General features: G+C 39.5%; 1 protein-coding gene and 1 pseudogene across 1 annotated transcript; one reads left to right on the forward strand and one right to left on the reverse strand.

The window, feature by feature from the left end:
* Positions 1–5131: 5131 nt before the first annotated feature.
* LOC115740926 (putative pectinesterase/pectinesterase inhibitor 45) lies at positions 5132–7654 on the forward strand. Its single transcript, XM_030674577.2, has 3 exons — positions 5132–6201; positions 6370–6530; positions 6741–7654. The coding sequence occupies exons 1-3, from the start codon at positions 5282–5284 to the stop codon at positions 7430–7432; spliced, it is 1773 nt and encodes a 590-aa protein (XP_030530437.1). The 5' UTR covers positions 5132–5281; the 3' UTR covers positions 7433–7654.
* A 112-nt stretch (positions 7655–7766) lies between these two features.
* Positions 7767–8353, reverse strand: LOC125314924 (annotated as a pseudogene).
* Positions 8354–15089: the final 6736 nt, after the last annotated feature.

Raw genomic sequence — 15089 nt, forward strand, 5'->3', positions numbered from 1 at the left:
TAAGCCAAATATCGAAATCAAATCTACCACAGATCCATAGCATCGTATTTAAATGTCCAACAAAATTTGCCAAAAGCAACTTTAAAGGCCCAAAACAGTGCTTGTTGCATGAGCACTTCAAAATCTACTGCTTTCTTTATCGGAAGAGATGCTCCTCCTTCATTCGCCTAAATCACAACCCAGTATTCATCATTTAGCTTGTTCAATATGGATTGTTAGTCTTTCATCTTGCACCATCTATTTTTAATATCTTTTTTTAAATATATTCCATTTATTGTGGTTCTTTATCAGTAGCCATTGTTATTTTATACTTACTAAGTTTTGAAATTATAGTAATAAATGAAAAATCACAAGCCCATTTTTAATATCTTTTTTTTAATTGATTCATTTCATTATGGTTCTTTTTCACATTCTCCATGCCACTGTTCTTCATAATACACATAGGACATTATAATTTTTATTTATTAAATTTTGTAATTACAACAATTAATGAAAAATCACAAGCCCATTTATAATAACTTTTTTAATCGATTCTTTTTTATTATGGTTCTTATTCACCTTCTTCACGCCACCGTTCTTCATAATTCAGAGAAGCCATTATTTTTTTAACCTATTATATATCAAAATTATAATAATAAATTAAGAATCACAAGCCCGTTTTTAATATCTTTTTTTAATCGATTCATTTAATTATGGTTCTTTTTCCCCTTCTCCACGCCACTGTTCTTCATAATCTATAGAAGCCATTATTTTTTTTATTTATTAAATTTAGAAATTATAATAATAAATTAAAAATCACAAGCTCATTTGTTATATCTTTTTTTAATCGATCTTTTTTTTTTATTATGGTTCGTAACAAAATTGATTTTAATTGGAATTATGGAAATAAAATCTGAAGTTCACCTGTAACAAAAATGTGAGCAACAGAGGAATGTGATTATTGTTTGTAAGTTTTCTTGCTTATCACAATCGCACAGGTGATAGCACATCAAGTACGAATATAGAACTTAATTACACAATTGGCATTATTATATAGAAAGAGCTTGAAGGACGATTTGAGATACTTCAATGATGACAATGGCACCAAAGATATTACTTACTATTATCTTCATAACGAGGGAGCTAACATGTATGTCGAGTACCCACCAGTGAGTAGCTGCGTTGGTTGGGCCTTACTATCTCATCGCCGAAAAAACGGGTTCGAATCACGCAGTTGCTAGCTTCTTAAGTGGGGTGTCCTGGTGGTGGGGTCTTGAGCTAGCCTCTCCCGAGGTACTCGACGCCCGATTAGGCTGTCGGCCGAAAGGAGGTGGATCTTTGGTTACAAAAAAAAAATGTATGTTGAGTATTTCACTAATGAAGAAGATGATGAAAGCGCCCAAATAGGAGAAGTAGAAGATGATATTAACCTAGTACTCAGGTTGGGGATAAATATGGCGTTCTCAAACCATATTCAAAAGGAGAGAAAAATCATAGAACTCTCGAAATCGAAGATGCACGTGGCAAATTAATCGAGCGTGATATTGCAAGAGCCAAAACTAAAACAAATACCGAAATCGAATCCACCACAGATCCATAACATCATATTTAAATGTCTAACAAAATTTTGCCAGCATAAAGCCACGTTAAAGGCCGAAAGCTACCTTAACTTGTTGCATGAACACTTCAAACTCTACTGCTTTCTCTATCGAAAGATATGGTCCTCTTCCATTCGCCCAAAACACATCCCAATATTCATCGTTTAACTTTTTATATGGATTCTTAGGCACCGTTTGTTTCATGAAAAATGTGATATTTTAAAAAAATGTTTACTAGGAAAATGACTATATTTTTTGATATTTGGCTGAAAATTGAAAACGAACTGAAAAATATTTTCCACTGTTTAGTAAGGAAATCCAATTTCCATAGTACACACCTTTTATTAATTCTTTTTGTTGTTTGGAAAAAAATTATTTTCTATTCTCTTTTATATATATATATTGCTTTCCTTTTTGTCATTTTCCTTTCTTCTGAGCTCGCCAGATTCCAACGGCTAAGCCTCGCCAACCTTAGGCTTAGCAAGGATGAGCTCTAACAGAATGTTTGACCCCGAAGTAAAGCAGATAGCAGAGCAAGGAGACAAGTGAACAGGAAGGAAGCCTACTACGAACTGTGCCATAAAGGTCGAGTCATGCTAGGCAGAACAGCAAATAATGGTAAAAATCAAGGTCTAAATTGAAGCGAGCAAACGGGGGAGAGTTTAGAGTGAGAGAGTCACGGCGAGAGAGAGAGAGTATTATACCAAGCCGCGTCACTTTGGATCTAGCGAGCTCGAGGCCGTAAGGTTCGGCCTCGCTCGAGGTCGGCGAAGTGTGGCCCTCGTGGCCAGCAATCGGCTAAAGAAGAAGGGAAAACCAAAAAAAAAAATGAAGAGAAAATTTTAAAATGCCTAATAGCTTTAGTTTCTGATCCACAATGTACTATGGACTGTGCTGACTCAAAACAAGTTCAACCCATCAAAACTAGCCTCCATGCTCTGTGTCATCTTCCTGGTGCAATTCTCTCGTCTAACTGTTTGGGCGCGTCTCTGGCGATGGAAATCCACATAGCCCGCAGCCGAGGAGCAGGTCCGATGAGCCGATTCTCTGAGAGGTTGAAGAATTCAATATAAGACGTAAATTCGAACGTTGCTGAAATTGTTTTGTAAGTTTGTTTGGATTGTCTCATTCTATTACTAAAAAAGTTATGCCTTTTCGTTACAGAACTTTGGAGGTTGGACTTGAGAACTCGGGTGTCGGCCCTAAGACCTCAACCCCGGTCTTAGGACCCCAACGCATGAACACGGGACCCTAAGGGCTAATTGAGATCCTCCACCCCCTTGGGGCACATTAACGGCCGAACTCGAAAAATCGGCCCAAACCCGAGACCGAAGATCCTAACCCTATGACCGGGACACCGGGCAGACCCTATGACCGGGACACCGGGCAGACCTCAAGCTAGGATTGGGGGACACTATTTTGGGAAGAAAAGTATCAAATAAGTCTTAAACTTATTACACTGGTATCAATTTAGTCATAAATCTTTTAATTGGATCAATTTAGTCCTAAACCAAATCTTTTTTGCATTGATACCAATTTAGTCTATCTCGTCAATTTAGGCCGAAAATCGCTGACATGGATGCCGGCCATACTAAGCGGCACAACCAGTCTTGATATAATCACTTTTTTTAATATTTCTTTGGTAATTTTTTTTTGTTTGTTTTTTCCGTCCCCTTTTCTCTTTGTTAGTGGCCGATCGCCGGCAAGGTCCCCTTGCCAAGCCTCACCTAAGCGAGGGTTGGCCTCACTAGATCGGTGGCCGGTCGCCGGCAAGGCCCCCTTGCTAAGCCTCACCTAAGCGAGGGTTGGCCTTATTAGATCTGGCAAAGGGGCCTCACCGACCATCAGCAAAAAGAAAAAGGGAAGGAAAAAAAAAGGATTAAAAAATTATTAGAAAAATATCTACATCATCGCCCGGGCGTGTCACGGAGGGACGGTCGACATCCACGACAGCGATATCTAACCTAAATTTGGCCGGATTGACAGAATTGAAACCATAGTAGAATGTTTAAAACTAAATTGGTCCAATTAAAAGATTTATTACTGAATTAGTACTAATTCATTAGATTTAAGATTTTCTTGGTACTTTTTCCAAGTTTTGGAGTTCGATTTTGGGAGCTTGGTTTCAACCCAGAGCCGGGCTCTGATTTGGGTGAAGGGTTGGTTGGGCTATCATCCTTGTCTTATCGTTCGAATTTGGGGTCATGCATATCCATTTTGTTCTGCATTTATATACTAGTACGTTGTAATATATTCATATTGCTAAAATCTGATGTAAATGAAGAGGCCAAGCCAATCGTTTGGATATATTCGTATTTTTATATTTTCTCATAGAACAAAACAAAGTTAATAATTCTAATGTTTTTAGCGTATTTGAAAATTCCTAAATTGAAAATAGCATGTGGTCACCCCTAATTATAAATATTCATTTAGCATGATTTCTATTATACAATGTTTTTTATAATGTCTAACTACTTGTGAATAGTTACTTTGCGTTATTATTAATAGCAAAAGTGCACACGCATCGTGCATATGCAAAAAAATTAGCATTTATAAGTTTTTGTAAAATCATTTTGTAGAAAACATTTGAATTACTATTTAACGGAAACAAATTATTGACATAATATGACGAGATATATATGGAATGAGAATAACACTTCGAGATTTTAACTTTTTTTTTGTAAGATTTTCATAAGAGAAAAGATTCAAAGTATAAATATTGGAATAAGATAGAGATACGATTGAATTATTAATTTATGGTTTTGCTCATTTATATAATATTAACAAAAAAAAATAATTGAAAATATTTTGGGAAAGAAAAAGGATTGTGATCCATTATCATCATCATTGTCATCTTCATTCGTTTCGCAGAAAGGGATGATTTAGATAAAAAAAAAAAATGATCGCTTGTATTGTTTGAAATAATTAGCCGATAAAAAATACTTTTCATTATCGATAAGAATTTATATCTAAACATTTTCGTAGATGATGAAAATATTTTATTTTAATTAGCTTCCGTAAGCTATACAACCGATCATGTTTAGAAACATGTTTTTCAAATAATTCATTTCTCGCAAAACAAATGGAGTCCGGGTGCGTTTTGTTTCGAGGGAAATTTCGTGACAAAGAAAATGCTTTTCAGGAAAAGCATTTTCCAGGGAAATGTTATTCCATTTTCGGTCTAGGGAATTCATTATCCTATAACTTTAGGCATGCGCAATTTCTTTGACCGTATATGGTTTTGGTTGACCGATCATTTCTTATCCGGGCTTGTGGGCGATCGATCGCGTGGTTTCCGGTAGTCAGCACAAGCCCTGTGTGTTGTCCTACGTTTGACCGAATTAGAGGAGGGTGGAGAGAACACGCGGGAAAAACAGTTGACAGCAACGAACTCTCTGTTCCAGCCATTCCCAGTCAGACCCTTTAAACGGACTTTTGAATCTACTGAAAGGCGCCTAAAAGCCCTCCTGTCCAGAGACCTCATCGTGTGGCCATGTCTCAAACCAGACATGACTCGATTAGCCTAAATTAAGGATGAGGCAGCAACTTAATCCGAAACTCCCACAACGCCATTAAACCTGCGCACACATTGCCTCGCTCTCTCTGCCTTAGCTTTCCTCTAAGGCAGGGAGAATCGGAGCCTTCCGCCTCTCGAGAAATTATCGCCCAAAAAAAATAATAAGGAAATAAAGAAGAAAGGGAAGATGGCATTCCAAGATTTCGATCACTTGTCGGAGCGGCGGCGAGCCGAGAGGAAGCAGAAGCTGAGGAAACGGATCGCCATCGCTGTGGTCTCGTCTCTCGCCCTCGCCGGAGTCGTGGCCGGCTGCGTCATCGCCGTCGTGCAGAGGTCGGGCAGCACCAAGACCACGAGCAATGCGGCCCCGGCCGAGCCGGCAAGTCAGATTTCCCACTCCCAAAAGATGATAAAGATGATATGCTCCTCGACGGATTACCAGGAGACCTGCACCAACACCTTCAACAAGGCGGTGAAGTCGGACGCGAACTTGACCCAACCCAAGGACCTCCTCAAGGTGGCGATCGGGGCTGCCTTCGACGAGGTTGAGGGGGCCTTCAACAAGACGAAGAAGTTTGAATTCACGACCCCGAAAGAGAAGGCCGCATTTGAGGATTGCAAGCAGCTGCTGGAGGACGCCGTGGAAGAGCTGGGCTTCTCCGTGAACAACCTTGGTGACAGTATTGGGAAGTTCTCCTCCAAGACCCCGGATTTGAACAACTGGTTGAGCGCCGTGATGTCCTACCAGCATGCATGCGTGGACGGGTTCCCCGATGGGAAACTGAAGACCGAAATGCAGAAGACGATGAAGATCGCCGAGGAACTCACCAGCAACTCCCTTGCCATCATCTCGGAGGTGTCTTCTTTTCTTTCCACGTTCCAAGTTCCAGGAGCTACCCGACATCTACTCGAGGAGGAGGCATCAGGCCTGCCAGTTGTGGATCATGACGGCCTTCCTAGCTGGATGAATCAAGAGGAGAGGCGGATGTTGAAGGGAAAGCGCGGCCCGAAATTGACCCCGAATGTTGTCGTGGCAAAGGATGGCAGCGGGAAATTCAAGACTATCTCCGAGGCATTGGCGGCGATGCCAGAGAAGTACACCGGAAGGTAACTACTAATTCTTAATAAGCTACTTCCCGATCCGATCGAATCAAGCTGGCTTTTCTAATAAACATCCTTCTGTCGAGCCTTACTCTCTTCAACATTTGTAAGTCTCTCCCGCCCAGGTAATGATTTCTGGAGATTTGACTTATTCGGTTCGATACGCAAATGCAGGTACGTCATCTACATCAAAGAAGGAGTTTATGACGAGTACATCACCGTGACGAAGAAGATGGTTAACGTGACCATGTACGGGGACGGGTCGCAGAAGACCATCGTTACTGGGAACAAGAACTTTGTCGATGGAGTTAGGACTTTCAAGACCGCGAGTTTCAGTATGCATCTATAACTTTGCCGCTAGTCACAAATTTACCAATCTCTACAGCCTCGACAATGTCATAGGCGACAATGGAGTTCACTTATTAGTCCTCAGATGAGAATGAAGGAAAAATTTGGAAACTCTAGGATTTCGTCGTACTATATATAAGTGGAAGTTCGCTTATGCGGATAAAAATTTGACTCTTCCATGTTCAATGTTGTGACAGCTGCTCTAGGAGAGGGCTTTATGGCCCAGGCCATGGGGTTCAGGAACACGGCGGGCCCCGAGAAGCACCAGGCGGTGGCCATCCGAGTTCAGTCGGACCGCGCCATCTTCCTCAACTGTAGGTTCGAGGGGTACCAGGACACCCTGTACGTGCAGACCCACCGTCAGTTCTACCGCAGCTGTGTGATTGCTGGCACGGTTGACTTCATCTTCGGGGATGCCACTGCCGTCTTCCAGAACTGCCTGATCGTCGTGCGGAAGCCCTTAGATAACCAGCAGAACATCGTCACGGCGCAGGGGCGTTACGACAGGCGCGAGACCACGGGGATTGTCCTCCAGAACTGCCGCATCACAGCCGACAAGAAGCTCATCCCCGTCAAGTCCAAGTTCCGGACATACCTGGGCCGGCCCTGGAAGGAGTTCTCGAGGACCATCATCATGGAGTCGACGATCGAGGACTTCATCGACCCGGCAGGCTGGATGCCATGGGAGGGTGAGTTCGCGCTCAAGACCCTGTACTATGCGGAGTACAACAACAAGGGGCCGGGCGCAAAGCTCGACACCCGAGTGAAGTGGCCCGGTTACAAGAAGATACAGAAGCAGGAGGCAGCCAAGTTCACCGTCGGCACCTTCCTGGACGCGGGCTGGATCAAGGGAGCTGGTGTCCCCGTCCACTTCGGCCTGAATAACTAAATCTATCCGAGTAGCGGACCGATGAACGTGGATTGTGCAGGGAAAGTGATAATTGAAATCGATTTTGTGCAGAGGGAGGAAAAAACCTGGCATGCTTCGTTGGTAGACTCTACAATGTGAAAATCCTGGTCCTTTATATAATCTTCTGTCGTTGATCGATCACGCTAGGAAACCATCTACGCAATTTGTTAGAACAGCTGATCGTGCCTTTTTTGTGGAGAAAAATTGGGAGAAATTTGCAGGTTAATCTTCTCACCAATGTCCAAATATACTTCCATTACACGTTTATAAACTTACAGGTTCGAGCAAATTAAAGATGAGATAATATGATGGATCAAAGCAAAAGCCTTGAAATCGCCAGAAAGTAGCTGCACAGCTTGAAAAACCGCTCGTTTCCCTCTCTCAACGGAGAGTCGTAGATGGCCATCTCCTTCAGCCCGTCCTCACGTGTCGGAGTCTGTCATCGCGGCCGACATGAGCGAGTTCACCGTGTCGAACTACCTCTCCTTCATGGCCCACGCCGACTCCTTTAGATTCTCGACAAGGTTGTTGTATTCCTCCTTGCAGCTGCTCAAGCATCTCGATAGGGACTGATCATCGCCAGAAGAACCATTGGCCCTCAGCATGTTGGCGACGGCCATCACGGTTCGATCGCTGTGGGTGATGCCCTGGTCCAGTGCAATGGCGGCAAGTCCCGCGAGATCGAGCGTCGTGTCAGTGCGAGGGTCGGATTGGAGCGAGGCTACGCAAAACGTCGAAGTACAAAGTGCGACTGCAGGCTGCCGACGCCGGGTCTCCACCATTTGGACCGCCGTCGACCGCGGCGACTCCAGAGGAAGCCCGGAGCGCAAAGTGGACTATGGTGATTATGATCACGATGAACGTGGATACTTTCTCTAAGGAAGGAATGTATGAAGCCATCTCTCTCTCTCTCTCTCTCTCTCTCTCTCTCTACAGCTAGGGTTTTCAGTTTGCCTCCTCCATATATAAGTGAAATATGCAAATAGTTAGTGCAGACGAGGGATGTCGTCCGCATTGCCTTTAGGCCTCGCCTTTGAAGATAGCTTCAAGGGTCAGGGACGTGGCTCTTTCTCTTATAACAGAGAGTTGTAATATATGGGTAAACGACTAAACGGTGCTAATTATAACAGAATTCTCTGCTGCTGTATGCCGACAGCTCCCATCCCATCTTCGATTTCGCTTTTTGACATTTATTAATTGTCTATGTCGTTGTGTTTTTGCGTCCAGTCCTAACATAAAGATGGTATTGTACATGTACAGATGGCATTAGCATGCAAACCTATACATAAAAAGCACTGAAAGTGTACATTTCCGTCAGTATATCTGAATAACAATGTACAAAAGATGTGTACAAATTGATTATGAGAATCATCTTCCAATGCTTTATCTAAGGGAGGATGCATGACTACAACAAAGTCATACTCTATACCATGCCATCTCTTCTATTTTCCTCGGCTATACATGGTGGGACAAAAGAGACGACAAACCTTTTTCAGGTTTGCTGATGGAAGCTCCTTCACCGTCCCTGGAGGGTTGAAGCCCATGTTGTGTATATCAATTAGCTGGACTTGGACCATGAGGCTAGCTTAGTGCATAGAACCGGAAATATTACATAAAAAATAGATTCAAAATTCATTGTACTTTTCTAAATTCAATCCTAAATATTTTCACATTTTGCTAATTGATGTGGACACCAACCATCCTATATGGCGTGATCGATGTTGACTTGGACATTTTTTAATCTGTTTAATTTTTTAATATTTTTTCCTTTTTCTTCTACCTTTTTTTTGTGTGTGGCCGGCGACCTCTTCGCCCATTGGTGAGGGCCATGACGCCTTTGCTACCCACAAGCAAGGCAACCTTGCTTGTGGCTACTATGGCCTCGCCAAGATTTGGGCGACAAGAACCGTGATCCTCCCTTGCTGCCGACGAGAGCCCAACGACCCTCGCCCACGGCCGACGAAGACCCTCATCGGCCACGGTAAAACAAAAGTGAAAAAGCAAAAAAATAAAGAAAAGTAAAAGAAAATTTCAAAAAAATAAAAATGAAATATTATTAAAAATTCTCAACTTCGGTGCTGATGGTCATCCACATCAATGATTTTTGGACAAAATTGACCGGATGAACTCAATTGATAAAACGTGAAAAATTTTAGGACTCAACGGACACGAATGCAATAGGTATTGACCTTTATTTGTAATTTCCCATACATAATGGTGATTATCACCATTTGATATGCATGTAACGAACAATTACAAGACTTCGATGCTCTGTTTGTTTAAAAAAAATGCGATATTTCTAGAAAATATTTTCTAGAAAGTCATTTTTTAGGAAAATGACAATATTTTCTAGTATTAGCTACACCCTGAAAGTGAATAGGAAAATATTTTTGTCGTTTGGTATGAAAAATATTATTTTATTTTTCTGAAGAAAATTACCAAACATATCGAACTTTTAGTTCATTTTTAATTTTCTTTTCTTTTTTTCTTCCTCTATCCGTCACCAGCAATAGCCGAGGGATGATCTCGCTAGCCTCGGGCAAGCTCCACCTCGCCAGAGATTGGCAAGGCTTGTCCCTTGTCTATGGCCAGTTGCTAGCCATCACCATGGCCGGTGAAATTAAAAAGAAAAGAAATGTGAATGAGTGCATGGAGGAAAGATAAGGAAAATTATTTCCTCTGCCTCACTTTTAAAGGTGTTTTTTTTTATTGGTGAAAAATACTTTCCTTTGACTAGTTTATTTTTCATACACCAAAAGCCAAAAATTCCGACAAAAAATTTTCTAAAAGTTATTTTCTACGAAACAAAGAAGTCTAAGGTGAAGGAATGCTATTGAGCGCAATCCTTTGCTTTTTAACATTTTTTTTTTCGCAGTCGTGATGTGCTTTTCTTCACAATATTTTTCCAAAACAATGTTTTGAAGCTCCTAACTTTTTCTAAGACAGGATGTCAAAAAGACAAGGCGCAAAAGAATTTGAATTGCACCAAAGGGACTTTAGTATAGCGTTCGGCCCAAGTCCAAGTACCTAGCGAGAAAGTTTAGACACGGGCTCGAACAATTAGTACAACATAATCTCCATTAAAGCCCCCAAAGAACCACAATTTAGGGTGGCCATGGGCCGTGAACCGTCGGTTCCAATTCATAAACCGGCGGTTTCGGTTTGTGACCATTATGGAACCGGAACCAGCCCTTGAAGGGACGGTTCCAGTTCCTGTTCGGAACCGCCGGTTTCGGGCGGGTTCAAGGCCCGGTTCTAGTTCCGAATTTAAAATTTAATTTTAAATAATAAGTTATGAAATAAAAAAATTATAAATTATAAATTATAAATTATAATCAAATTGTATATTGTAATCAAATTTGAGAGGAAAAAAAAGGGAGAGGAAATGGGTTTAAACTTAATGAATTATCATTAAGAGCTTACATATCTTCTTGAAGATAGAAGAATCAAAGCCCGTGTAGTTCTTTTACCTTTGATAACCCTAACTTACTTCATCGCTATCTGTTGTGGTACTTGTGGCGGTGGTATCTCCATTATCATCATTGAAGAATTCGTCGTCTTGATTCAGCTCTTGATGTCGAAATTTAGCCTTTGTCCAATCATGGACACAAGCTTGAGCCTCCACAGCATCCGGATTTAATCTTGAGCGACCGTCGTCCAAAATTAATCCTCCAGTGCTAAATGCTTGTTCAACCGCAACTATTGAAAAATGGGTTGCTAACATCCGTCTTGCAATGAAAGCGAGAACCGAGAATTGGGTTGAATGAGTCTTCCACCACTCTAGAATTTTGAAATCTGTGTTGTGTTCGGAATCACGAAACTCAAAAGCAATGGTTAAATAATTTTCTAATTCGGAAATATTACATGTAGTTCCCTTTTGTCTTTTTTGTCTATTAATGAGCAGATTATACCCTCTACTAAGTCTACTACTCTCCTCCCTTTATGAGGCACTAGGTTGAGAAGATCCACTATCACCTAAACCATATCTACTACAAAATTCATTATATAATGCTACTGTAACGTTTTTAACCTCTACTTGTATAGTTTTAATACCTACGGTTTCATTCAAATGTAAATAATAATAATAATAATCATTCAGATAATCATACAAACCATCTAATTTAGTACGTGGATCGAAAACAATAGCAATCAAATAAATAAGAGAAATGCAGGCATAATAATACAGCCATTTTGCTTTCATTGCTATAATAGTCGGAGCTAATTGAACATCTTGCTCATATTCACAAAAAATACCAGCAATGTTAACACGTTCTATTAAAAATAAATGCATAGTAGAATAATAAACACCGGATAAAATATAAGTTGTATTATTAAAAAATTTCAAAAAATCTAATTTTTTTTTGCAAACAACCTAATCTTGCAGGAGTAAAGTAATTTCGAAAACATTATTTGAAATAAACGTACATGATAAATTTTTATAAGCAAAATATTGATGAAGCAACTCGTAAGTAGAATTCCAACGAACTTCTTTTGGAATTTTTTTTTATTTTTATCCATGTAATTTACAAAATCTGTCCTATTCTTTTATAACTTGGGGAAGACTCTATAATAATTTAATTGCTCTTTTTATTGGGGTGAGAGAAGCCTTAAGAGTTCATAAACCATCTCGTATACATAAATTTAAAACATGACAAACACATCTAATGTGAAAAAATTATCCGCCAAAAGAAAGTTTACAAATATTTTCTAAATCGGGAATGAAAACGGTATTTAACGCGGCATTATCAAAATCAATTGAAAAAACTTTATTAATCAAATTATATTCTTCTAAAACTTGTCTAATTATTTTATAAATATTATTGGTCGTATGCCTTTCATCAAACACTCGAAATGCAAGTACTCTTTTTTGAATGTTCCAATCGTCACCTATCCAATGACATGCGATACCCATATAAGAATGAATTTGCCAAGGATCACTCTAAATGTTGCTACCTATATGCACACGTCTATTGAAATCCGTAAAAAAATTTTGCAAAGCCTTTTTTTATTTTTTATAAACCCTAAAAAGTTCGCATTTAAGAGTAGTTCTCGGAACAGGTTTTGCTTACAGAGTACATGCGGTGTTGATAAAAAAATTCAAACCAAAATTTTCACTAGTGGTAAAAGATAAATTGCAACATATTGAGCTAATGTTTCTTTATAAAGTTAATCACTATCACAAAATAAAGGAGAAGTGCTAGGATTGACGTACTCAAAAATTTGTTGTTGCCTAGTGTCGATTCTCGCTTGTGTTGCATGTTTTTGCGTCAGATGCGACGGTATGTTCCATAGCCGTCTCCTTTATTAAAATTGTATGATTTCGTACAATATTTACAGTTTATCTTGTATTTGTCTCTGCTTACATGTACCTTGTCGAAGTGTTGCCATAAGTTTGATGTACTCTCCCGGGTCTGCCGTTATGGCTCTTTTGCGGTCGACGTTTCTTCGACGCCGGTAAGAGAATGAAGACTTTCTTGCGTTGTGACATGCTTGACGTTGGGAACATAGTTGATATTGTCATCATCGTCTACCCAATATGTAAACTCACGAAAATTATATTGATCATGAGAATGAGGATAATCGGATTCCCCTATTCCCATTGGCATCGGGCTCTTTCCCCTATCACCATCTCCGCTTCCTCCGCTTCCACTTGCCATTTTTGTCGGAAAATTGAGTGTAAAGCCGATTTAGAAAATTGACAAAATTGAGTTGGGTTAAACGAATTGAGAGAATTTGGAAGAATTGAAAATTGAGAATTGAGAGAATTTGAGGGAATTGAGAATTTGAGAGAAATTATGAAAAAAAAATGAAAGGGAAGGAATGATATTTATAGGAAATTAAAAAAAAAAAAAAGTGGCCGGGGGGCATATTATTGCAACAGCCATATCATGGCCGTTGCAATCATGGCTGTTGCATCGATTTCTGGAAAGTGTAGTGCTGTCCCAATCATCAGAGCCGGAGTTTCAAGAAAGGGAGAAAAAGAAAGGGTAAAAAGAGAAGCCCCTTTTTTTTTTTTTGTCAGAAAGAGAAGTCCTTGTTAGAAAAGTGAAACATTTTCATTGGGCCCCAAAAAATTATGGAGTTACTCATGTTAATATAATCTCTAAGGTGATTTGAAGGTAATTAATTTTGCAGAAATTATAATTATTTATATAATTTATAAAAATTGAATTCACAAAATATATATGAGAAAATTATAAAAAAAGTCATAAACCTATTACAATTATGACAATTTAATCTTAAAATTTTTTTGTTAATTCAATCCATTTGGCCGGCTGACGCTAATGTGGTCAATTTTAAAAATATTTTAAAATTTATTCAATTAATTATTTTTATTATTTTTCTTTTTCTTCTTTCTTCCTCTTGTCGATTGTCGAGCCCGGCGATCAACCGGAGGCGAAGGTTAGCAAGGTCAAGCCTTGCGACCTCGCCCAACCACGTTGATGCTTGACCTCGTCGGCCACCGCCTCTAGTCAATGATCGGGCTCAACAGTCGGTTGGAGGTAGAAAGAAGAAAAAGAAAATAAAAAAAGGAAAAAAAATAAAAATAAAAATAAACAAATAAATTAAGAAAAAATATTAAAATACTATTAAAAATTGGCCATAACACAAATGTAAAAAGTTCAGGACTAAATTGATAAAAAAAGTTTTAGAACTACATGGCATAATTGTAATAGGTTTATGACTTTTTTCGATAATTCTCCCAAAAATATTTTCATTATCCGCAAAAGTATTTAGATATAAATTATTGTGACTACTGTTTAATATTCTTGATTATGATGTCAGATTCAAAGTACAAAAAGGATTAGACTAGTGGGAGATGACAATTGGGTGACATTACATTTGTGGTTGCTCTTCTCGCATCTTCTTGTGCAAATATTGAGGGTCCCGAGTTTCTCCATTAAGCATCTTTGGTTTTGTTCGCAAAAGCCAAACAAAAAGAGCATCTTTATTCGACCATAATTAACCTATCAAGTTTAGAAACATGCTCGCTTATCTTAAATGATTAGTCTTTCTAAGATAATTATGATATATCTTTCTAAACCTTTTAACTTGTCAATTTATTCATTGACCTTTTTTTTTTCCTTGTGCTTTCCTTGGCCATGTATAGTGACATTGCATTGATTTCATGACATACTTATCTAGGGACAATTGTACGGCGACCTCTCAAAACCCTTTTAGCGGCGCTTTTTCCATGGTTAAGCAGGTACAAGGATGAAACTCGAAAAGTACAACGAAACAGTGAGTGGATAGCACAGTATGGCAAACAAGGAACGTGCAGTATCCTTATATCTTGCCCGTACACGTAGAATGTGTCAGAATATCTCACCTTAAATGTTAGCAATATATGAATCATTAGGATGTACAAACCATGCATGTCACTACATCCATTGGCTTGAACTTGAGGGGATCGAGAACTCCGACAGACAAAAATGTTCGAAAAGCTTAGTCTTTATCTTGGATTGGGATTGATCGAATTGTTAGTGTGCTCCTGGAATTGCCTTTTCCATGTGCTTGTGTCCCACCGGAAAGCCAAGAACGAAATAGCAAGTGCCATGACATTGCGTGGTTGCTCGCCAGCCTCGGCGAGCAGTTCTTTCTCTCAAAGTTTGATGCGTCGATCGCAACAACCGAT

The sequence above is a fragment of the Rhodamnia argentea genome, chromosome 4 (genome assembly GCF_020921035.1).
Source record: "Rhodamnia argentea isolate NSW1041297 chromosome 4, ASM2092103v1, whole genome shotgun sequence".
NCBI classification, from domain to species: Eukaryota; Viridiplantae; Streptophyta; class Magnoliopsida; order Myrtales; family Myrtaceae; genus Rhodamnia; species Rhodamnia argentea.